The 17035-nt window shown below is 35.6% G+C and overlaps 1 protein-coding gene across 1 annotated transcript in view; it reads left to right on the forward strand.

The window, feature by feature from the left end:
- Positions 1-17035, forward strand: part of TRAK2 (trafficking protein, kinesin binding 2) — a 95208-nt gene that overhangs the window by 47892 nt on the left and 30281 nt on the right. Inside the window, exons 3-9 of the mRNA XM_011950006.1 lie at positions 1448-1642; positions 9137-9213; positions 10725-10841; positions 11867-12076; positions 12587-12665; positions 14733-14863; positions 15616-15690. Coding sequence (XP_011805396.1) covers positions 1448-1642; positions 9137-9213; positions 10725-10841; positions 11867-12076; positions 12587-12665; positions 14733-14863; positions 15616-15690 — 884 coding nt within the window. The remainder of the gene's footprint in view (positions 1-1447; positions 1643-9136; positions 9214-10724; positions 10842-11866; positions 12077-12586; positions 12666-14732; positions 14864-15615; positions 15691-17035) is intronic.

Below are 17035 nucleotides of genomic sequence, written 5' to 3' on the forward strand. Positions count from 1 at the left end.
GCTATACCATATTAAATTTATATTATGTGAAGGATAGGGAAGATTTTTTAGAGGAAACTTTTTTTTCCCTCCCCTTTCCGATTTTCTTCACCTCACATGTTTTGAGATTTAGATGTACCATTTCTTTAAAATAAAAATGATAAAGTACTTATTTCAGTGCCAGTGCTCAGTAAAATTTAATGCAATTTTTAAAAACATTTAGTGACTATGAGAATATACTAAAATGTAATTTTTCCAGATTTTGAAGAATCATCCACAGAATTCAAATTTTGTTATTAAAAAGCATATCATTTTATCCCTTTGAAACTATTTTCTGCTGGTTGCTTTGTATTGCTTTTCCCCCAAGCATGTAAGTTGAGATCAGACCCCTTTCACTTTGTTTTTAAAAAGTATATATCCAATTATTTTGTGTCAATTAAAAATACTGTTTAAAAATTAAGCAGCCTGCTGCTGCTTCAGAGGCATAGGCCTCTTTTAAACAGTACTAAATAGGTTGATAGGGAGAAAATATGAAATTTCTACAAATTAATTCTAAACTTCAAAAGCACAGTTATAAAGACAGGAACAGCAGACAGGCGTATGTGAGGGATGAGGGTGGGAAGATGGAGAGGATCAGAAAAAATAACTGTTGGGTTACTAGACCTAGTACCTGGGTGAAAAATAATCTGTACAACAAACCCCCATGACACGAGTTTACCTATATAACAAACCTGCACATATGCCCCTGAACCTAAAATTAAAAAATTAAAAAATTAAAAATCAAAAAAAGCATAGTTATAGTCACTAAGCAATATATTTAGATAGTATGTAATTCAGATTTGTGGTATCTGCATGTTCTCACTCATGTGGAAGCTGACAAAGTTGATCTGGAAGTAGAGAGTAGAATAGTGATTACTAGAGGCTAGGAAGGGTAGCAGGAAGGAGGGATCAGGAGATGTTGGTTAACAGATACAAAATTACAGCTGGATAGGTGGAATAAGTTCCAGTATTCTTTAGCACCATAGGGTGGCTATACTTGGCAATAATTTGTTGTATATTTTCAAACAGATAAAAGGTAGGATTTTGAATGTCCTCAATGCAAAGAAATGATAAATGCTTGAGGTAAGGAATGTGCTAATTACCCTGATTTGATCATTATACATTGTATACAGGTGTCAAAATATCACATGTACCCCATAAATATATCCAATTATTATGTGTCAATTAAAAATACTTTTTAAAAATTACTGTCAAAAAAATGTGTACCATCATTTTTACTTTAGAAGTTCTCTAAAAGAAAAAAAAACTATACTACTAAGATATACTAATAAAAATCAGTGGAGAAATGATCTTGTCTAATATTTCTTTGGTTGTCCTACTTTAGAAAAACTAATTTTCATCAATTTTCTCTGTAGCCTAGTAAAAGTTGAAGTATATTGGATTCATTTACATAGACTCTCCTCTTCAGATGTCTGCTCCAATGAGGATCTCCCTGAAGTTGAGCTGGTGAGTCTGCTAGAAGAACAACTACCACAGTATAGGCTAAAAGTAGACACTCTCTTTCTATATGAAAATCAAGACTGGACTCAGTCTCCACACCAGCAGCAACATGCATCTGATGCCCTCTCTCCAGTCCTTGCTGAAGAGACTTTCCGCTATATGAGTGAGTATTTTTTTACTCTTTTAGTCTGTGCATTGAAGTAATGATCATGGGTATCTTGGTATTGATTTTTAAAGCATTGATGTTTAATAGCCAATGTTCAGTGTATACCTACTTTCATGTGAACTGATTTCACAGGAAGAGATAATTCTGTGTTATGTCTGAATGCAGAAAGTTTGTCATCCTTAGGACTCTCAGTGTCCAGTGTTGCAAACATACTTAGATGTTTTCATGACTTGATATTTTCCTCAGACTGAGTAGAAAAGGGAACTTTTTAAAAGCGAAGTAAGTGATTTAAAGTTTTAATATTCCTTTATAACTGTCAACATTTATTATCCCAGTAGTTTGGTATCCTAAGCTATCAGCTTTTGACTTTTATCTTTATTAATATCTTTATTAAACACAGTCACAAGAATTATGTCAGCATAATTAAGCATAGTTCTTAGATATATAAGAAGTTTTAATAATGCCAGGAGAAATAAATATACACTATATAGTAATATTTATTATTTAAGGATTCCTAAGTGAGAGACTGAGCCAGATTTGTCCTAAAAATAGGTCTGTTTTACACCAAGCTATTAGAAAGGACAAGGAAATTTTTGAACTTCGAAATATGGAGACCTTTTTGCATTTGATTTTATCCCAAAAATCTGCATTAAGGCTGAAATTACTCTTCTAAAAATTCATTTGGTAAAAAATGTTGTGTGCACAGTAGCTATTAGAATATATAATAAAATCTTATGAGTTCAATATTGATATGTTTGTGAAATTCCTTTAATTAGAATTAAGTAGGTGATTGCATCAGATCCTAGACATTTTCCCAGTGAGTGCTTCAGTGTTTAATGCCAGATTGTCGTTGGAGAATGACTATTGTGCAATACTCATTTTCATCGTAATCATTAACTTGTTTTTAGCACTAGTTTCCTAGAATTTTTTCCTAGTCGTTTCTTAGAACTTCTTACTACTCAAAAAAAATTATAAACATTGTTTCAGCTGAAACTGAAATATCAAGAAGCCCAGTGAGTGCTGTAGTGTTTTAATGCCAGATTGTTATTGATGTATAAATATAAATAATGTATAAACATTATTTCAGAAACTGAAATATCAAGAAGCCCAAATACAATTGTGTTTTTGTTCTTAATATTTCTTTTAAATAGTTAAATTAAGGCTCCAAAGGTTTTCTTGACATTTTAGTTTGAGAATTTGCTTGCTTGAGATTTTTCTGGAAAATCGTTTTTAGAAGGAACAGTGTTTCTTATTTCTGGTTCCCTTTGTTCCTTGAGTGTTTACATTTCTGAGAACTTTCTTTTCTTTTTTTTGAGACGGAGTCTCGCTCTGTTGCCCAGGCTGGAGTACAGTGGCACGATCTCACCTCACTGCAACCTCTGCCCCGCCAGGTTCAAGCGATTGTCCTGCCTCAGCCTCCTGAGTAGCTGGGATTACAGGCGCACCCCACCATGCCAGCTAATTTTTGTATTTTTAGTAGACACGAGGTTTCACCATGTTGGTCAGGCTGGTCTGGAACTCCTGACCTTGCGATCCTCCCGCCTCGGCCTCCCAGAGTGGTGAGATTACAGGTGTGAGCCACCACACCCGGCCTAAATTGCTGAGAACTTTCAAACTGAAATTTCATATGGATAAATTTAGTTTGTCATTATTTTGATAAAGTATCACAGAAAGTGCCCTTCAGTTTATTTGTTCTTTGTCCTCTCAGCTACTGAGCGGCAAAACTATAGCTAGAAAGTAGTCTTAGATCATGATTTAATGGAGTTAACTTTTAGGATGAATTATAAGTAAAAAGCCTAGAAAATAAAAGGCAAAATTTAAAATACTTTCCAAGACTTTTTACAAAATGATAGTGTCCAAGGGAGCAATTTAAAACTTGAGATTAATAGGATGATACTGACCTGTACTTCAGGGTTCTGGAAAACTATCCTATTTCTTTAGTGTAATGGTACTATTTTCACTTCAACAGTTTGAAAATTGAACTATATATGATATACCTAAGATCATGAAGCAAATAAGCTAGGATGATACTGATAATTTACCTTTGCACTGTACTTTAAATTCCACTGTTATTTTAAAGGTTAATAGTTAAATCACATATAAACTTCATTATGCATTTACACCTTATGAATGTAAAAGCTAAATGATTTATTTTATTTAGCAAATTGACCAAGGTTTAAAAAGGAAGATACAACACATTCTCTCACCCTTTCCCACAGTTTTCTATCCCTCTGAGATTTCAAGATTTGTGATTTTGAATAATTGCGATGTACCCTGGCAGACCATCCTAGAGCTCAGCTCCCTGGGTTACTTTGGACATATCTCTACCTCTCACATGCCAGTGGATACTTGTGCTTATTAAAATGAATTTTAACACCTAGTAAAAAGGCGGCACAGGCAAAGGCACTTTCTTTCTTACATAACACAAAGAAATTGAAAGAGCTGTGAGAAGATAGTGATTTGGAAGGAAACGTAGCCAGCATTTGAGCTTCGGAACCTGTCTCACAAGAAATGGGGAGGAGTAGGTAGTTCTCTGAAGTCACCCAATCCAGAAAGACATTGTTTACTTTTAAGATAGACCACTGGGAGAGCAATGAGTGGGCAAAAAAATCAATCGATCAATCCCATTCCCTGCCACACACATGTAAAGTTTAAGATGGTCAAAAAGTGTTTTACCTGCAGAACAGGCCACCCCAGGGTTTTCTTGATTTTATTAAGACTGACTCCCAGAGTGAGCTGTGGGGGAGCCATGCAATCAGAACACGTTACAGACTGTACCGTTTATTCATTTAAAGGCTAATGTTAGAAACATGATTCTTTCAGGGGGTTTTATTTGGTGATAGAGGATCACCTTTACCACTTCCTAAGGCGTAAGAGGGGGGAAAATGATTGATTATGTAAGTTTTATTTTAGGCAGTGGTTCTCAAAATATGGACCCCTGCAATCAATGTCACTTGAGAAATTGCTAGAAATTCATGTTCTTGGGCCCCCTACTCCACCTACAAAGTTAGAGACTCTGAGTGAGACAGTCCTAGCTATCTGTGTTTTAAAGAGGCTTCCTGGTGATACTGATGCACACTCAAGTTTGAGAACCACTGATACAAAGCGTTGCCAACCAAAGTAAATGGCCATTTCACAGTGACATTAATAGGAGAATTAAGGAATTGAAGAGAGTGTGTAATTTTGCAGATAAATATGGTCATAGAAATTATTACTTCCAATTAGTAGGTATACTTTTCCTCAGGCTCTGCCCTCAAAAATTATTAACCTGTACTGGCAGAAAAGAACATATGACAGATGAAGTTCAGGAAGCGTTAACCATAAGCCCAGTCATAGAGGTTAGCAGATTTATTTTTCCCCTAGATAAACTCTCTCCTTCGGTTCCACAAGAGAATTAAGCTATATACCCTAAGACACTTAGCGTTTGTACAATGGATTGCCTTATCATCCATGCACCAGGTACTAGCTTTGTACAGTCCTTGGGAGAATTGAGAAAATTGTCATTCAAATGGTCTGTAGGGCCTGATTCTGCCCTGGAATCCTGTTGAGAAAGACTGCCCTAGATGGTGTGTATCATCAGTTTCTCTCAGTCATTTTGAAGGCAGAAATGTTTGCTGTATCATAGCAGCAATGGCTGTGGTCGCTTCTTTAGGGTTAAAACCTCAGGACTGGCCTGTAGTTGTCAGGAGCTATTGTAGCTTTTACTATGCCATGTGGGCACTGTTTGTGTTTCATTTCTATTTTGTTGTTGTTGTTTTTGTTGGTTTTGGTGTGAGAACGTTGGAGAGTGCTGCAGGATTAGAATTCTTTTTGGAATTCAATAATTGGGGTAAAAACTTTAGATCTTGAAAAGGGACATATGAGAGAACTATCAAGCACCATCTCATGTAAATGACAGATGCTAGAATAGATTATCAGCGGTGTTTCCCATCCTGAAAATAATCTGAGATTGAGCCGGTTACTGTGAAATTGTGCAGGGCTAGAACATAAAGTAAGGATTAGTGAAGTGCTTATGTATGTTAAACTCCCACCCCATATTTTCAGGAACATTAGATTCTTCAAATATTACACCAAAAATATTGCACATTAATTAACAACCTCTGGAAACAAGTTGCAAAATTGTTCTGTAAAAATATCTATCATCTCCCTGATGTATAAATACTTTTTTAGAGAGTTAGGAAAGTGCATGTCTGGAAATAAGCAAGGATCGTTGCTAATTTCTGTATCATTTAACATATTTTCAGCAACTGAAAACTGAAGGGAAAATATGTTTTGATAGGATTGATTTTAACAAAGACAACCTGCTTGGCTATCTCTACATTCTTGGTTACAGAATTATGATGAAGAACTAGTGTGTGGTTTTTGAAGCATTGAATTACAGTGTCTAAATGCCAAGACATTAAACACTTAAGAGTTTTGCCCTGAGTACTTTTGGAATCGGTCCAAGCAGCATGCCTTTATCAGGAGTGTTGTGTTAAGGAAGAGAAGACAGAACTGATTCCACTGCAGAGAGAAAAATCCATTGTGTTCCTTTCTGTTTTGTGCCTGACATCTTTCTGTGAGATTGAAGAGGCCCAGCTTTTGTGAGTTGGTAGTATCTAGGCTGCGCATACAATGTAAGAATTTGAAAATTCTGATTGCACTATATAACTTCTTTGCCGTAACAAATACTTACGCATTTTAAAGTTCATTTTTGCTTTTTTGAAACTTTTTAACAAGGGTTGCTGGGTTTTTGTGGAGTTTTTTTTGTTTTTTGTTTTCTGTTTTTTTTTTCTGTTTGGAAAGATAACATTTGTTCTTTATGGAAAATTGGCGAAACACTGAAAAGAAAACAGATCAGCCATAATCCTTACCCAGAGATAACTACTGTTAACATTTTAATATATATCCTTCCAGGCTCTCTTCAATATAGATATTTTATAAATATCTATATTGAAGGATTGAATATAAATATAAATATCTATATTGAAAGATATGCTCACACTTTAAAAAGCAAAATTGGGATCTATACTGTTTTATTATATAACATGCATTCACAGATGTATATGCTGGTATTTCATTCGACAAGGACTTTTTTATGTTCTTAGTGGGGCTGCGGTAGAAATAGCAGCAAAGTGGAAAGAGCTTATTACTGGACTCCTAAATCATCTGAGTTTTTTCTAATGACCTTGTAAGATGAGCGTTATTATCATCTCATCATCTCCATACTAAAATCCCAGCTTTGCCACTAATAACTTTCTTCGCGGTCTTGAACATGCCACATAATTTCTCTCAGAGAAGATTCCTCATACAGGAAAGTAAGATCATTAAACTAGATAACTTCTTAAGGTTCAGCTTTAAATTTTTATGGTGTAACAGATGGTAAGCATTTATAGGAAATATATTTTCATACCTCCTCACTAAAACATATTTTTTTCTAAACATTTCTTTACTGTGTTACTGTGTCCTTCATTTTTTTATTCCCCTTTCATCATATATGACTTGTGGTTCACAGTTGTTTTTTATATCCTTAACTTACTAGTCTTACTCCAAGTTAAATCTACCACTTCATCTTTAACTCTGGTCAATCATGTCATGTGGTTTTTAAACTAGTTGTATAAAAACTGGTTTTAACTGAGTCTATAGGATGCCTGATTTTTGCTTTGGGTGTTAACCCTAGATTGGTGATTTTAATTCCTGGCTCCACGTCATTTTCAACACCTGGGAATCTTCTACATACTACCAGCGCCATAGGCTCCCTGAAATCAATTAAATCAGAATCTGGAGTTAAGAGTCATTGCTTTATACTACATTCAGGTTTACAACCATTGTCTGGTTTTCTGTAATTAGTTTAGAGCATGGATATATTGATTTTATATTTTTCCCCTAATTTTGTTATTGAGACCAGAAGTAGAGGAGACCATTCACTGTAAGTATTTGCCTTAATTATGTAATCCTTTGTTCCCGCTATGCTACCAAATTATACTGTGTCTATTCCTTAGGCCCAAAAGTCTATTTCCCTTATCACTGTGGTTAAATCATTGTGTTAGTTTCTCTATTTGTAAATATAAATTCTTTTGGAGTACAAATGTTTATTTCTAGGTTTTAAGAAAAATTTTTATACTTTCAATTTAAATCCTTTTTAGTTATCTCCTCATTACCATCAAGCCAGCACTTTGTTTTACTTTTAACTAGGAATAAGGCTGTTATTAATAACTAAGCTATAGGTAGTTCCCAGATCCATTTTAATCAGTGGTGCTAGGGAGAAAATAAAAAGCTCAAATAAAAGTAAAACATATCTAATGATATCCCTTCATACTCAGTCTTTTGGATACCCTAAAGTGTTAAGATGGGACTATGGAACTACGAATTACTGCCAACTCAGAATTTGAAGTCAGGATCATTTCATACCTACCAGCTCTGTTTAGGAGTAGTAATTATAAACAGTTATATGATACTTAGCAGTTTACCGAATAATTTATTGCTCAGTAGATATCATATTTGATCTTCTTAATAACCTCATGAGATGTGTTATCACCTCCATATTTATTATCTGAATCTCAGAAGGCTTAAATGACTTGTTCCAGCTCACTAAAATTTATGAATTCAGCTTTTGTACTCCAAAGCCCCTGTCCTTTTCACACTTCAAGGCAAACTAGTTGTAATAAAAGCAGTCTAAGTCAAACACAGATTTATGTTTTGCAGTAACATATCATGTTCAAAGTCAAAAGAGCCCTCTTTTGTTATGCATTATTAACTTTAAGATACTGTTTAGTGTGACTGGAATCATTGGAGTCATATTTGCCCTTCTCTTTTGAACTAAATTATCCAGGTATATTGACAATTCCTGAATTTGTGAAGTGTAGAAATACAGGGCTTGAATTATACAACTAATAATGTAGCATACAATTTATTTTATAGCTGAAACCTGGATGGGAGGAATATTTTTATACAGATAAAGGGTTTTTAATTAAGCTTAAAGGAATAATGGTTCATAACAGAACCAGAAAAAGTCCTACAAGTCCTGTTCCTTGTTTACATAGCTCACGTGGTAGATGATCATAGATGGTTAAATAATCACAGCAGAATTCCAATTAAATTCCTTTATAAACGGCATAACCCCTCACTAATACCCCTTAGTAACTTTATTTTAGATTAGGCTATAAATCTATCAGTAACAATCCGTTCTCCCAGCCATCATTCTCATAAGTGAGTGTCCCAAACTTCCTGTCTTACCAGGGAAATAGGAGATAGTCAAGATGTGACTGCCTTATGATCATTTGATACTTTCTTAATTATTGTATGATATGCACTTTGTTTGTAATGATTGGACTATTTCTTGAGTGTCTTAATACATGAAACATTTCTTTTTTTCACATATATTTTTATTCTCCTGAATGACTTTTTGTAAAAACCTGAGGTTTTTGTTGTTGTTATCTCTCAATTCTTATTGATATTTAAATTTTTCCATTATTGCTAAAGCCTATAAATAGTTGTTTTTAACTATATTAGTTCTAGGCACAGACAGGGTGGAGCAGATGACCAAAACTTACAATGACATCGACATGGTTACACATCTCCTGGCAGAGGTAGGAATATCTTTTCTTTCTCCAGTACAAAAAGGTAAAACTTGAGGATCAAATTTGCACATCAAATGGAAAATGTTATATGTGCTCTGGGTTGTTTTGTATAAGGTCATTACTACTGGAACAACTGATACTTCAAAGTAGAATGTTTCCTGAAGTTTATTATTATGATGATGCTATAGAGGATTTATAGTTAATTATTTATTTAATGGTGTTGGCTGGCCTCCCCTTCCTAGAAAAGCATTAATCTTTAAAAAAAAAATCATTTTAAAATAACCCCTGCTGTTACTTACCCTACAACAGAGCTGCTCATTCAGAAAGCAGTATCATTATCATTGCAAATCAATACCTACGGTTTGGAACATCTCCCCTTTTTACTTTTAGTTTGGGCTATGATTTGAGCTCACTTTGTCTATGGCATTTCTGATATATAGTGTATCTCCTCTAGTTGGCAATCAGTAGAGGTCTCCCTTTGTACCTGTTTCAGTTGATCTTATGGAAGACAGTCTTCTCTAACATATCCTTCTCCCCTCTCCCCTCAGCTCTCCAGAATGATTTCTATGTATGCCACTTAGTGTATATTTAAAATGAGCCTTAAAAATGTGGAGATAATCCCTCCATTTTCATATGCCTATGGAGAGAAAGGACAGAAGCTTAATTTTATTTATATAATAATTACTGTAAGTAGATCACATACAAGGCAGTGAGATGTATAATGACAGTTTTCTCTCCTACAGAATACAGTCTTCACCACTACCACACAGGTGGAATTCCTATGCCCTTGCCAAGTATCACTATCTGTCCAGAAATAATGACTCTGAGTGGAAGCCTATTGCTTGACTTTTCTACAGACTTCCCTGCATCATTACCACCAGCTTCTTTAGACTTCTTTCTTCTCTATACTCTAGGCAGAATCCTATGGCCTCAGAATTTCCAGTCTTTTACTTCCTATTTTATTTCATATCATCATTCTTGAACCAGTTGGCAACAGCTCTTGGCTGCACTTTCCTCTAAGCTGCTGAATGCACATAGCTTTGCCCTAAATGGAACACTTTTTTTACATACCCACCCGATCTGTATTTTAAATACCTAATTCTGTATCATTACCATGCTTGATACACAATTGCATTCAACAAATATTTGTTGAACTTTTACTGTACAGACCCCATCATTTTTAAAGACTATGTTCATTTTCCAATTCCCAAAAATTGTAAGTTTAAAGTTTGGGTTGCTAGACTCTTAATTTACTAGGATGATCAATAAATCTCACCTGATATCAAGAAAAGGGATGTCCTCTTTCATTTAGAACAGTGATGGTCATCCATTTGACCAATGTTTAAAGCACTACCTGTGTGCCAGAGCCTGTGTTTATTTGTGGTATCTGGGCATTAAAATGAATCTTGATGCTTTTTAGAACATTGCTTTTGACTTTACCAAAACTGACCACAGCAGTTCTGAACTGCCATGTAATTTTGTTTATACTCAAAGAAAAGGTGTATTTGGTATTTTAACAGAGGGATCGTGATCTGGAACTCGCTGCTCGAATTGGACAAGCTCTCTTAAAGCGGAACCATGTCTTATCTGAGCAGAATGAATCCCTGGAGGAGCAATTGGGACAAGCCTTTGATCAAGTAAGCCTTTGATCAAATATCTGCAGCATGAAATAATTAGTTTTATGCAGTTGAAAATTTATTTTCCTAGGTGTCCCTGAAATGGTGGCAATAGATAAATAACACCAGTACTTGTTGAGTTTGTCGATGTCCATTAAACTAATCAGTAGAGAAATTAAATGTTAATTGTACAGAGGAGAACTCACGTGACTACCTTGGTGAACTTAAAGTCTATATTAAGTATCTAATACCTGTGGCACCCTGCTTACATATTAAAATTATCCATACCCTTTTGTGTAGACTTTGTGTGTGATCTTATCTGAAATTTATTTTTAAAAAATAGTTACCCAAATATCTTGGCATCTTTATTCAAAAACCAAACAAAGGAAGAAAGTAAAAAGAAACTTTGAAAATATATTTATTCCATAGCAATAAACATCTGTAGTAAGAACTGATTTATTATTAACTCGAATGGTTACATTTCAAATTTTCTGTAACTTGTTATTTTTATCTGGTTTCATTTGCATTTTATGAATGCATTATGGATTATAACATGCGAGCCTTTAGGTTGAAACTATTTGTTCCTAGAACTAAAATCAGTACTCCTAGGAAGACATGCACAGTGATATACATCTTAAAATTATGAGCCCTTATGATAAGAATTTGAAGTAGGGATCTGTTCTGATACTTTGAAGGTTTTTCAGTTTTGTCGTGTTTTCAATAATACAGTTTGACTGTATTATTATCTTAGATGAATTTTTCTCCTATATTCCTATCATATATACAATATGAAAATTGGCTTTTCTTCTCACCTAGGGTAGAAAAAAAGCTGTACTGTTGAATTAATGCTCTAAAATTGTAACTTAGGAGGTATCTAGGGTTTGTTATTCTCTTTTTAGTACTTGTTGCATTAGTCAGTAAAACCTATCAGCTGATTTTGTGATTTTGTTTTATGATGAAAAATAATTGTTCCATGAATTAGAAGCTATATTGCTGTAAATAATGCAAAATAAAGAACATGAAAATCAAGCATTTTATGTGGACAGGTTAATCAGCTGCAGCATGAGCTATCCAAGAAAGATGAGTTACTTCGAATTGTCTCCATTGCTTCTGAAGAAAGTGAAACTGATTCCAGCTGTTCTACACCTCTTCGGTTCAATGAGTCCTTTAGCTTATCTCAAGGGTTGCTGCAGTTGGAAATGCTGCAAGAAAAGCTCAAGGAACTGGAAGAAGAGAATATGGCTCTTCGATCCAAGGTACGTTCAACCTAATTCCCATTTTCTTTTACTTTAAAAGCTATAAAGTTCACGTCCAGGTACTATTGAGCATAAGTAAGGATTTGCTATTGGCACTCCAATTAGAGAGTCATGGACAAGGAGCTGTATTTGCCTTGCCTTCCATTGTTCTTATAGCCCACTGAAAAGTGGTTAGTAGCAGGTTACAATAGTGAAAGTCACAGGATAGAAAATGTATCTTGTGGAGTTTACACAAGTAACTAAGTAGTTACAACTGTGATAAGAGCTATGTCAGAAAATTACAAGATTCTGTGAACTTGTATAGTATGGGCATTGAGGAGGTCCTACTTAAGCAAGGATCATTTTAGCCAAGGCCAGGGATTAGCCAGGCAGAGATGTATGAACAGGTTGTTGGGTTTTTTGCTTTGTAAGTGATGAAATTTAGTCTTCAAATGAGAATAAAAGGTTTTGGTAGTTATTTCTGTAAAATGACTAGAAGGTATTGTCACATACTGATTTTTTTTCTTGAAGGCTTGTCACATAAAGACAGAAACTGTTACCTATGAAGAAAAGGAACAACAACTTGTCAGCGACTGTGTTAAAGAACTTCGTGAGTATTAACACACTCTCTTTTGTACCTTTTGGACAATTCTTTGGTAGGGTATCTCCACCTCAGAAGTTAGATCACTGGTTTCAGTAGAAGCATCTCAAGAAACAATTTTAAATGGTTACTGAAAATCTTGGAATGTCACATTGAGCCTACAGCCCTAAATAAGATACCATATGTATTTTTAAGAAATACATTTATTTCAAATTGCAATTATCATTACAGACCTATGTTTCATAAGTAAGTTATAGCATGTTAGAGTGAAAGGAACCAAAGCTTTTATATTGTTGACGAGGAAATAGTCCTATAGAGGAAGATGATTTGCCAAAGTCAGAAAACTGATAAGTGGCAGAGCCAGAGCTTAAATGATGGCATAAAACCTATCAATCAATGAGTATAAAGTGCCAGTTATGTTTCTTTAAAGGAGTATGTTTTAGTTTGAGGTAATGTTAACTAATTTTTTAAAACATCAGTTGGAAAAAGATTGGCTTCACTGGAGAAAGATATTTAATTTCTCCGTAAATACAGCAGCCGTCCCTTACCTGCAGTTTCACTTCTCATCGTTTCCATTAACCATGGCCCGGACTGCAGTCTGAAAATATTAAATCAGACATTCCAGAAATAAACAATGCATGAGTTTTAAATCGCGAGCCATTCTGAGTAGCATGATGAAGTGTTGTGCCATCCTACTCCATACTTCCCGGGATATGAATCATCCATTTGTCCAACATCTCCACGCAGTATCTCCTACCTGCCTGTCAGTCACTTAGTAACCAGCTCTTAGTAGCCGTCAGTTACCAGGTCAATTATCGCAATATTGCAGTGCTTGTGTTCAGGTAACCCTTATTATACTTAGTAATGGCCCCAGAGGGTTCTGGAATATTGTTATAATTGTTTTATTATAGTTATTAACCTCTTACTGTGCCTAATTTATAAATTAAGCTTTATCATAGTTATTTTATTTCTAGGAAAACACATAATATATATAGTATAGAGTTCAGTACTATCTGTGGTTTCAGGTATCCACTGCAGGTCCTGGAATGTATCCCCCACAGATAAGAGGGGACTACTATATATAACCTTTTACATTGAAAGCAATGATATGATAATATCACATCAATTCATTTGGGCTATGGGCTTCAAAATGTGATATCTTAGAATAGCAGAATATTAGAGAACCAGAAGGAATGTAAATTGAATTTTCTCCTCCACCATGAATCCACTACCCACCTTTTACACCTTAAAATACGGGAAATGACTTGCCCAAGAGCTCTCAGATCCAGATCTCCTGCCTCTATATTGCCATCCTTTGAAATGTTAGAAGCTGTCTGTCAATTTTAAAATAGCTTTATATGACACTGAGAAGTAGCTTTTCTGCTTGTATTTACATATCAAATTTTTCATATGAAATAGAGAGTGAATAAATTCCTAGTGGAATTTTAAAGGCTCTATTCTATGTGCATGTAAGAAGGCCAGGCTATAATAATTGCTCTAGAGGCTTTACTCAGTTTGCCACGTATCCCTGAAAGGGATATGCCAGAAAGTCTGTCTCCTACAGAAGCATTTCCATAGCTTTATCACATTCTGTTATAGATTGTGACTGTTCCATTCTGGAAATGTTCCTTTGTTAGATTTGTTAAGATTAATTTTCATTGCTTGTGGGATTTTATGTCCCTAAAGAGTTCTCAAAGAAATGAATGAGACTATCTCTTTGCACTTGCTCTCCTTTCAGCCTTCTTTCCTCCATAAAGAAAAAGATTGAGCAAATATCGTTTTCATAAAGAAAAGGATTGAAGCAAAACCTTTAGCCTGCTTGCCTTTATAAGGCATCTCTCTTTTTAGCTTCACTGACTCCTATTCGATTCCCAGCATTAGCCTATTTCAGAAGAACCTTTATTTTTCTCTATTGGTGTCTCTGGCTTTTTTTGTTTGTTTGTTTTATGTTAAAGAAAAATCTGTTGACAACAGTCCAGTGCTTGTTATAAAACAAGATTTAACTCACAAGTCAAAGTTTGCTAACTGCTTCTCTGCATTTATATTAATTAAAAAAAATTTTTTTTTGCTTCCAAGGTGAAACAAATGCTCAGATGTCCAGAATGACTGAAGAATTGTCAGGGAAGAGTGATGAGCTGATTCGATACCAAGAAGAGATTTCCTCTCTTTTGTCACAGATTGTAGACCTTCAGCATAAACTTAAAGAAGTAGGTTTATTCATTCATTCAACAGATATTTGTTAAGCACTGACATAGTATCTTGCACCATGCTAAGTGCTAGATATAATAAGCAAAATAAACATGGTCCCTGCCCTTTTAAAATGCCCTGATTGCTGTTTTAATCATCTTTACGTCATATAATATATCATGAATAAGTACTTTCAAGTCACTATTTCTCTTTGTAAAATGGGGTTAGCGCTTCCTCAGAAAGTGGTATAAATTATTGACTCATGCCCATTGTCCTCTGAACACCTTCATAGGCTTTGTATTTGAATGCCCATCTTATTTAGCTTTTGAAAAGTTAGCTTTTTATAGGCTTTAAGATGATACCCCAGAGAGAAATTCTTCACATGTCTTTATAAGAAAGAAAATAACTATATTTGGCCAGGTGTGGTGGCTCACGCCTGTAATCCTAGCACTTTGAGAGGCTGAGGCGGGCGGCTCACAAGGTCAGGAGATCGAGACCATCCTGGTGAACACGGTGAAACCCCGTCTCTACTAAAAATACAAAAAAATTAGCTGGGCGTGGTGGCGGGCGCCTGTAGTCCCAGCTTCTTGGGAGGCTGAGGCAGGACAATGGCGTGAACCTGGGAGGCAGCGGAGCTTGCAGTGGGCCAAGATCGTGCCACTGCACTCCAGCCTGGGCGACAGAGAGAGACTCCGTCTCAAAAAAAAAAAAAAAGAAAATAACTATATTTTACTTGGAAAGGCTTCACATGTCTTTTTTAATCTGTTGTTAGCATGTGATTGAGAAGGAAGAACTAAAACTTCACCTGCAAGCTTCTAAAGATGCCCAACGACAACTGACAATGGAGGTAATTAAATCTTTATCTTGTATAATTCAGGAGGGGAAAGAATGACTAGTTTCTTTCATCTTCATGAATAAGAATTATTAAAGGGGAATTACCAAATTTAAAAAGCAACAGCAAAAGGTTAAGATGAAATTATGAGATCTAAGATGTAAAACATTTTGGCTGGGTGCGGTGGCTCACGCCTGTAATCCCAGCACTTTGGGAGGCTAAGGTCAGTGGATCACTTGAGGTCAGGAGTTCAAGACCAGCCTGGCCAACATGGTGAACCCCTGTTGCTACTAAAAATACAAAAATCAGCTGGGCATGGTGGCAGGCCTCTGTAATCTCAGCTACCCAGGAGGCTGAGGCAGGAGAATCCTGGAACCTGGGAGGTAGATATTGCAGTGGAGCAAAGCAAGACTTCATCTAAATAAATAAATAAAGCATTTTAAAAGTCCTGTCTCTAAAACTAGTAACGTGGCAACATTCTTCTTGATTAATAGGGAAAACTTCAACTTTATAAGATTCTTTAGGAATATATCACTCTTTTGCCTGTCAACCTAAACTAGCTCAACAGTTTTTAAAATAAGATAATTTCTAGTAGTAAATCTTTTTGCAGGTGTGTCAGGAGAAGTAGCAAAAAAAACTCTTACTTTCTATCTACATAAAATTTTATGTATTAAATATAACTTAGTGATTCTTTAGCATGCATTAGTATCACCTGGGGCCAGGCACAGTAGCTCATGCCTGTAATCCCAGCACTTTGGGAGGCCAAGGTGGGAGGATGGCTTGAGCCCAGGAATTTGAGACCAGCCTGTCCAACGTAAGGACACCTTGTCTCTACAAAAAAATTAAAAAATTAGCTAGGTGTAGTGGTGCATGCCTGTGGTCCCTGCTATTTGAGAGACTGAGGTAGAAGGATCACGTAAGCCCAGAAGATTGAGGCTGCAGTGAGCCATAATCACACCACTGCCCTCAACCCCGGACAGCAGAGTGATACCTTGTAGGAGGGAAGGGGAGAGAATCACCTGGAAGAGCAAGTTTTAAATGGCGATTTCCAGGCACCATCCCAAGAGCTTCTACTTCAAGTGGTCTGGTGTGAGAGCCTAGAATCTGCATTTTTTAGTAAGCATCTTCAACCCTGGTGATTCTGATGAGCTGGGGCATATACTGCACTTGAAGAAATTTTACAGTTAAAATATACTCTGAAAATTATGTACTCTTTTATCAGATATGTATGTCTAGTTGTAAAGAAGATTCTGAAACAAGGGTCGAAAACTACTTGTTTAGGAATATTGAGCACCCTGACATTGTATATAATACTTTGTAGACTCTTGATCTTGTCACTTACAGACTTCAGAGTGATTTT

Source organism: Colobus angolensis, unplaced genomic scaffold (assembly GCF_000951035.1).
Source record: "Colobus angolensis palliatus isolate OR3802 unplaced genomic scaffold, Cang.pa_1.0 Scaffold30, whole genome shotgun sequence".
Lineage (NCBI taxonomy): Eukaryota > Metazoa > Chordata > Mammalia > Primates > Cercopithecidae > Colobus > Colobus angolensis.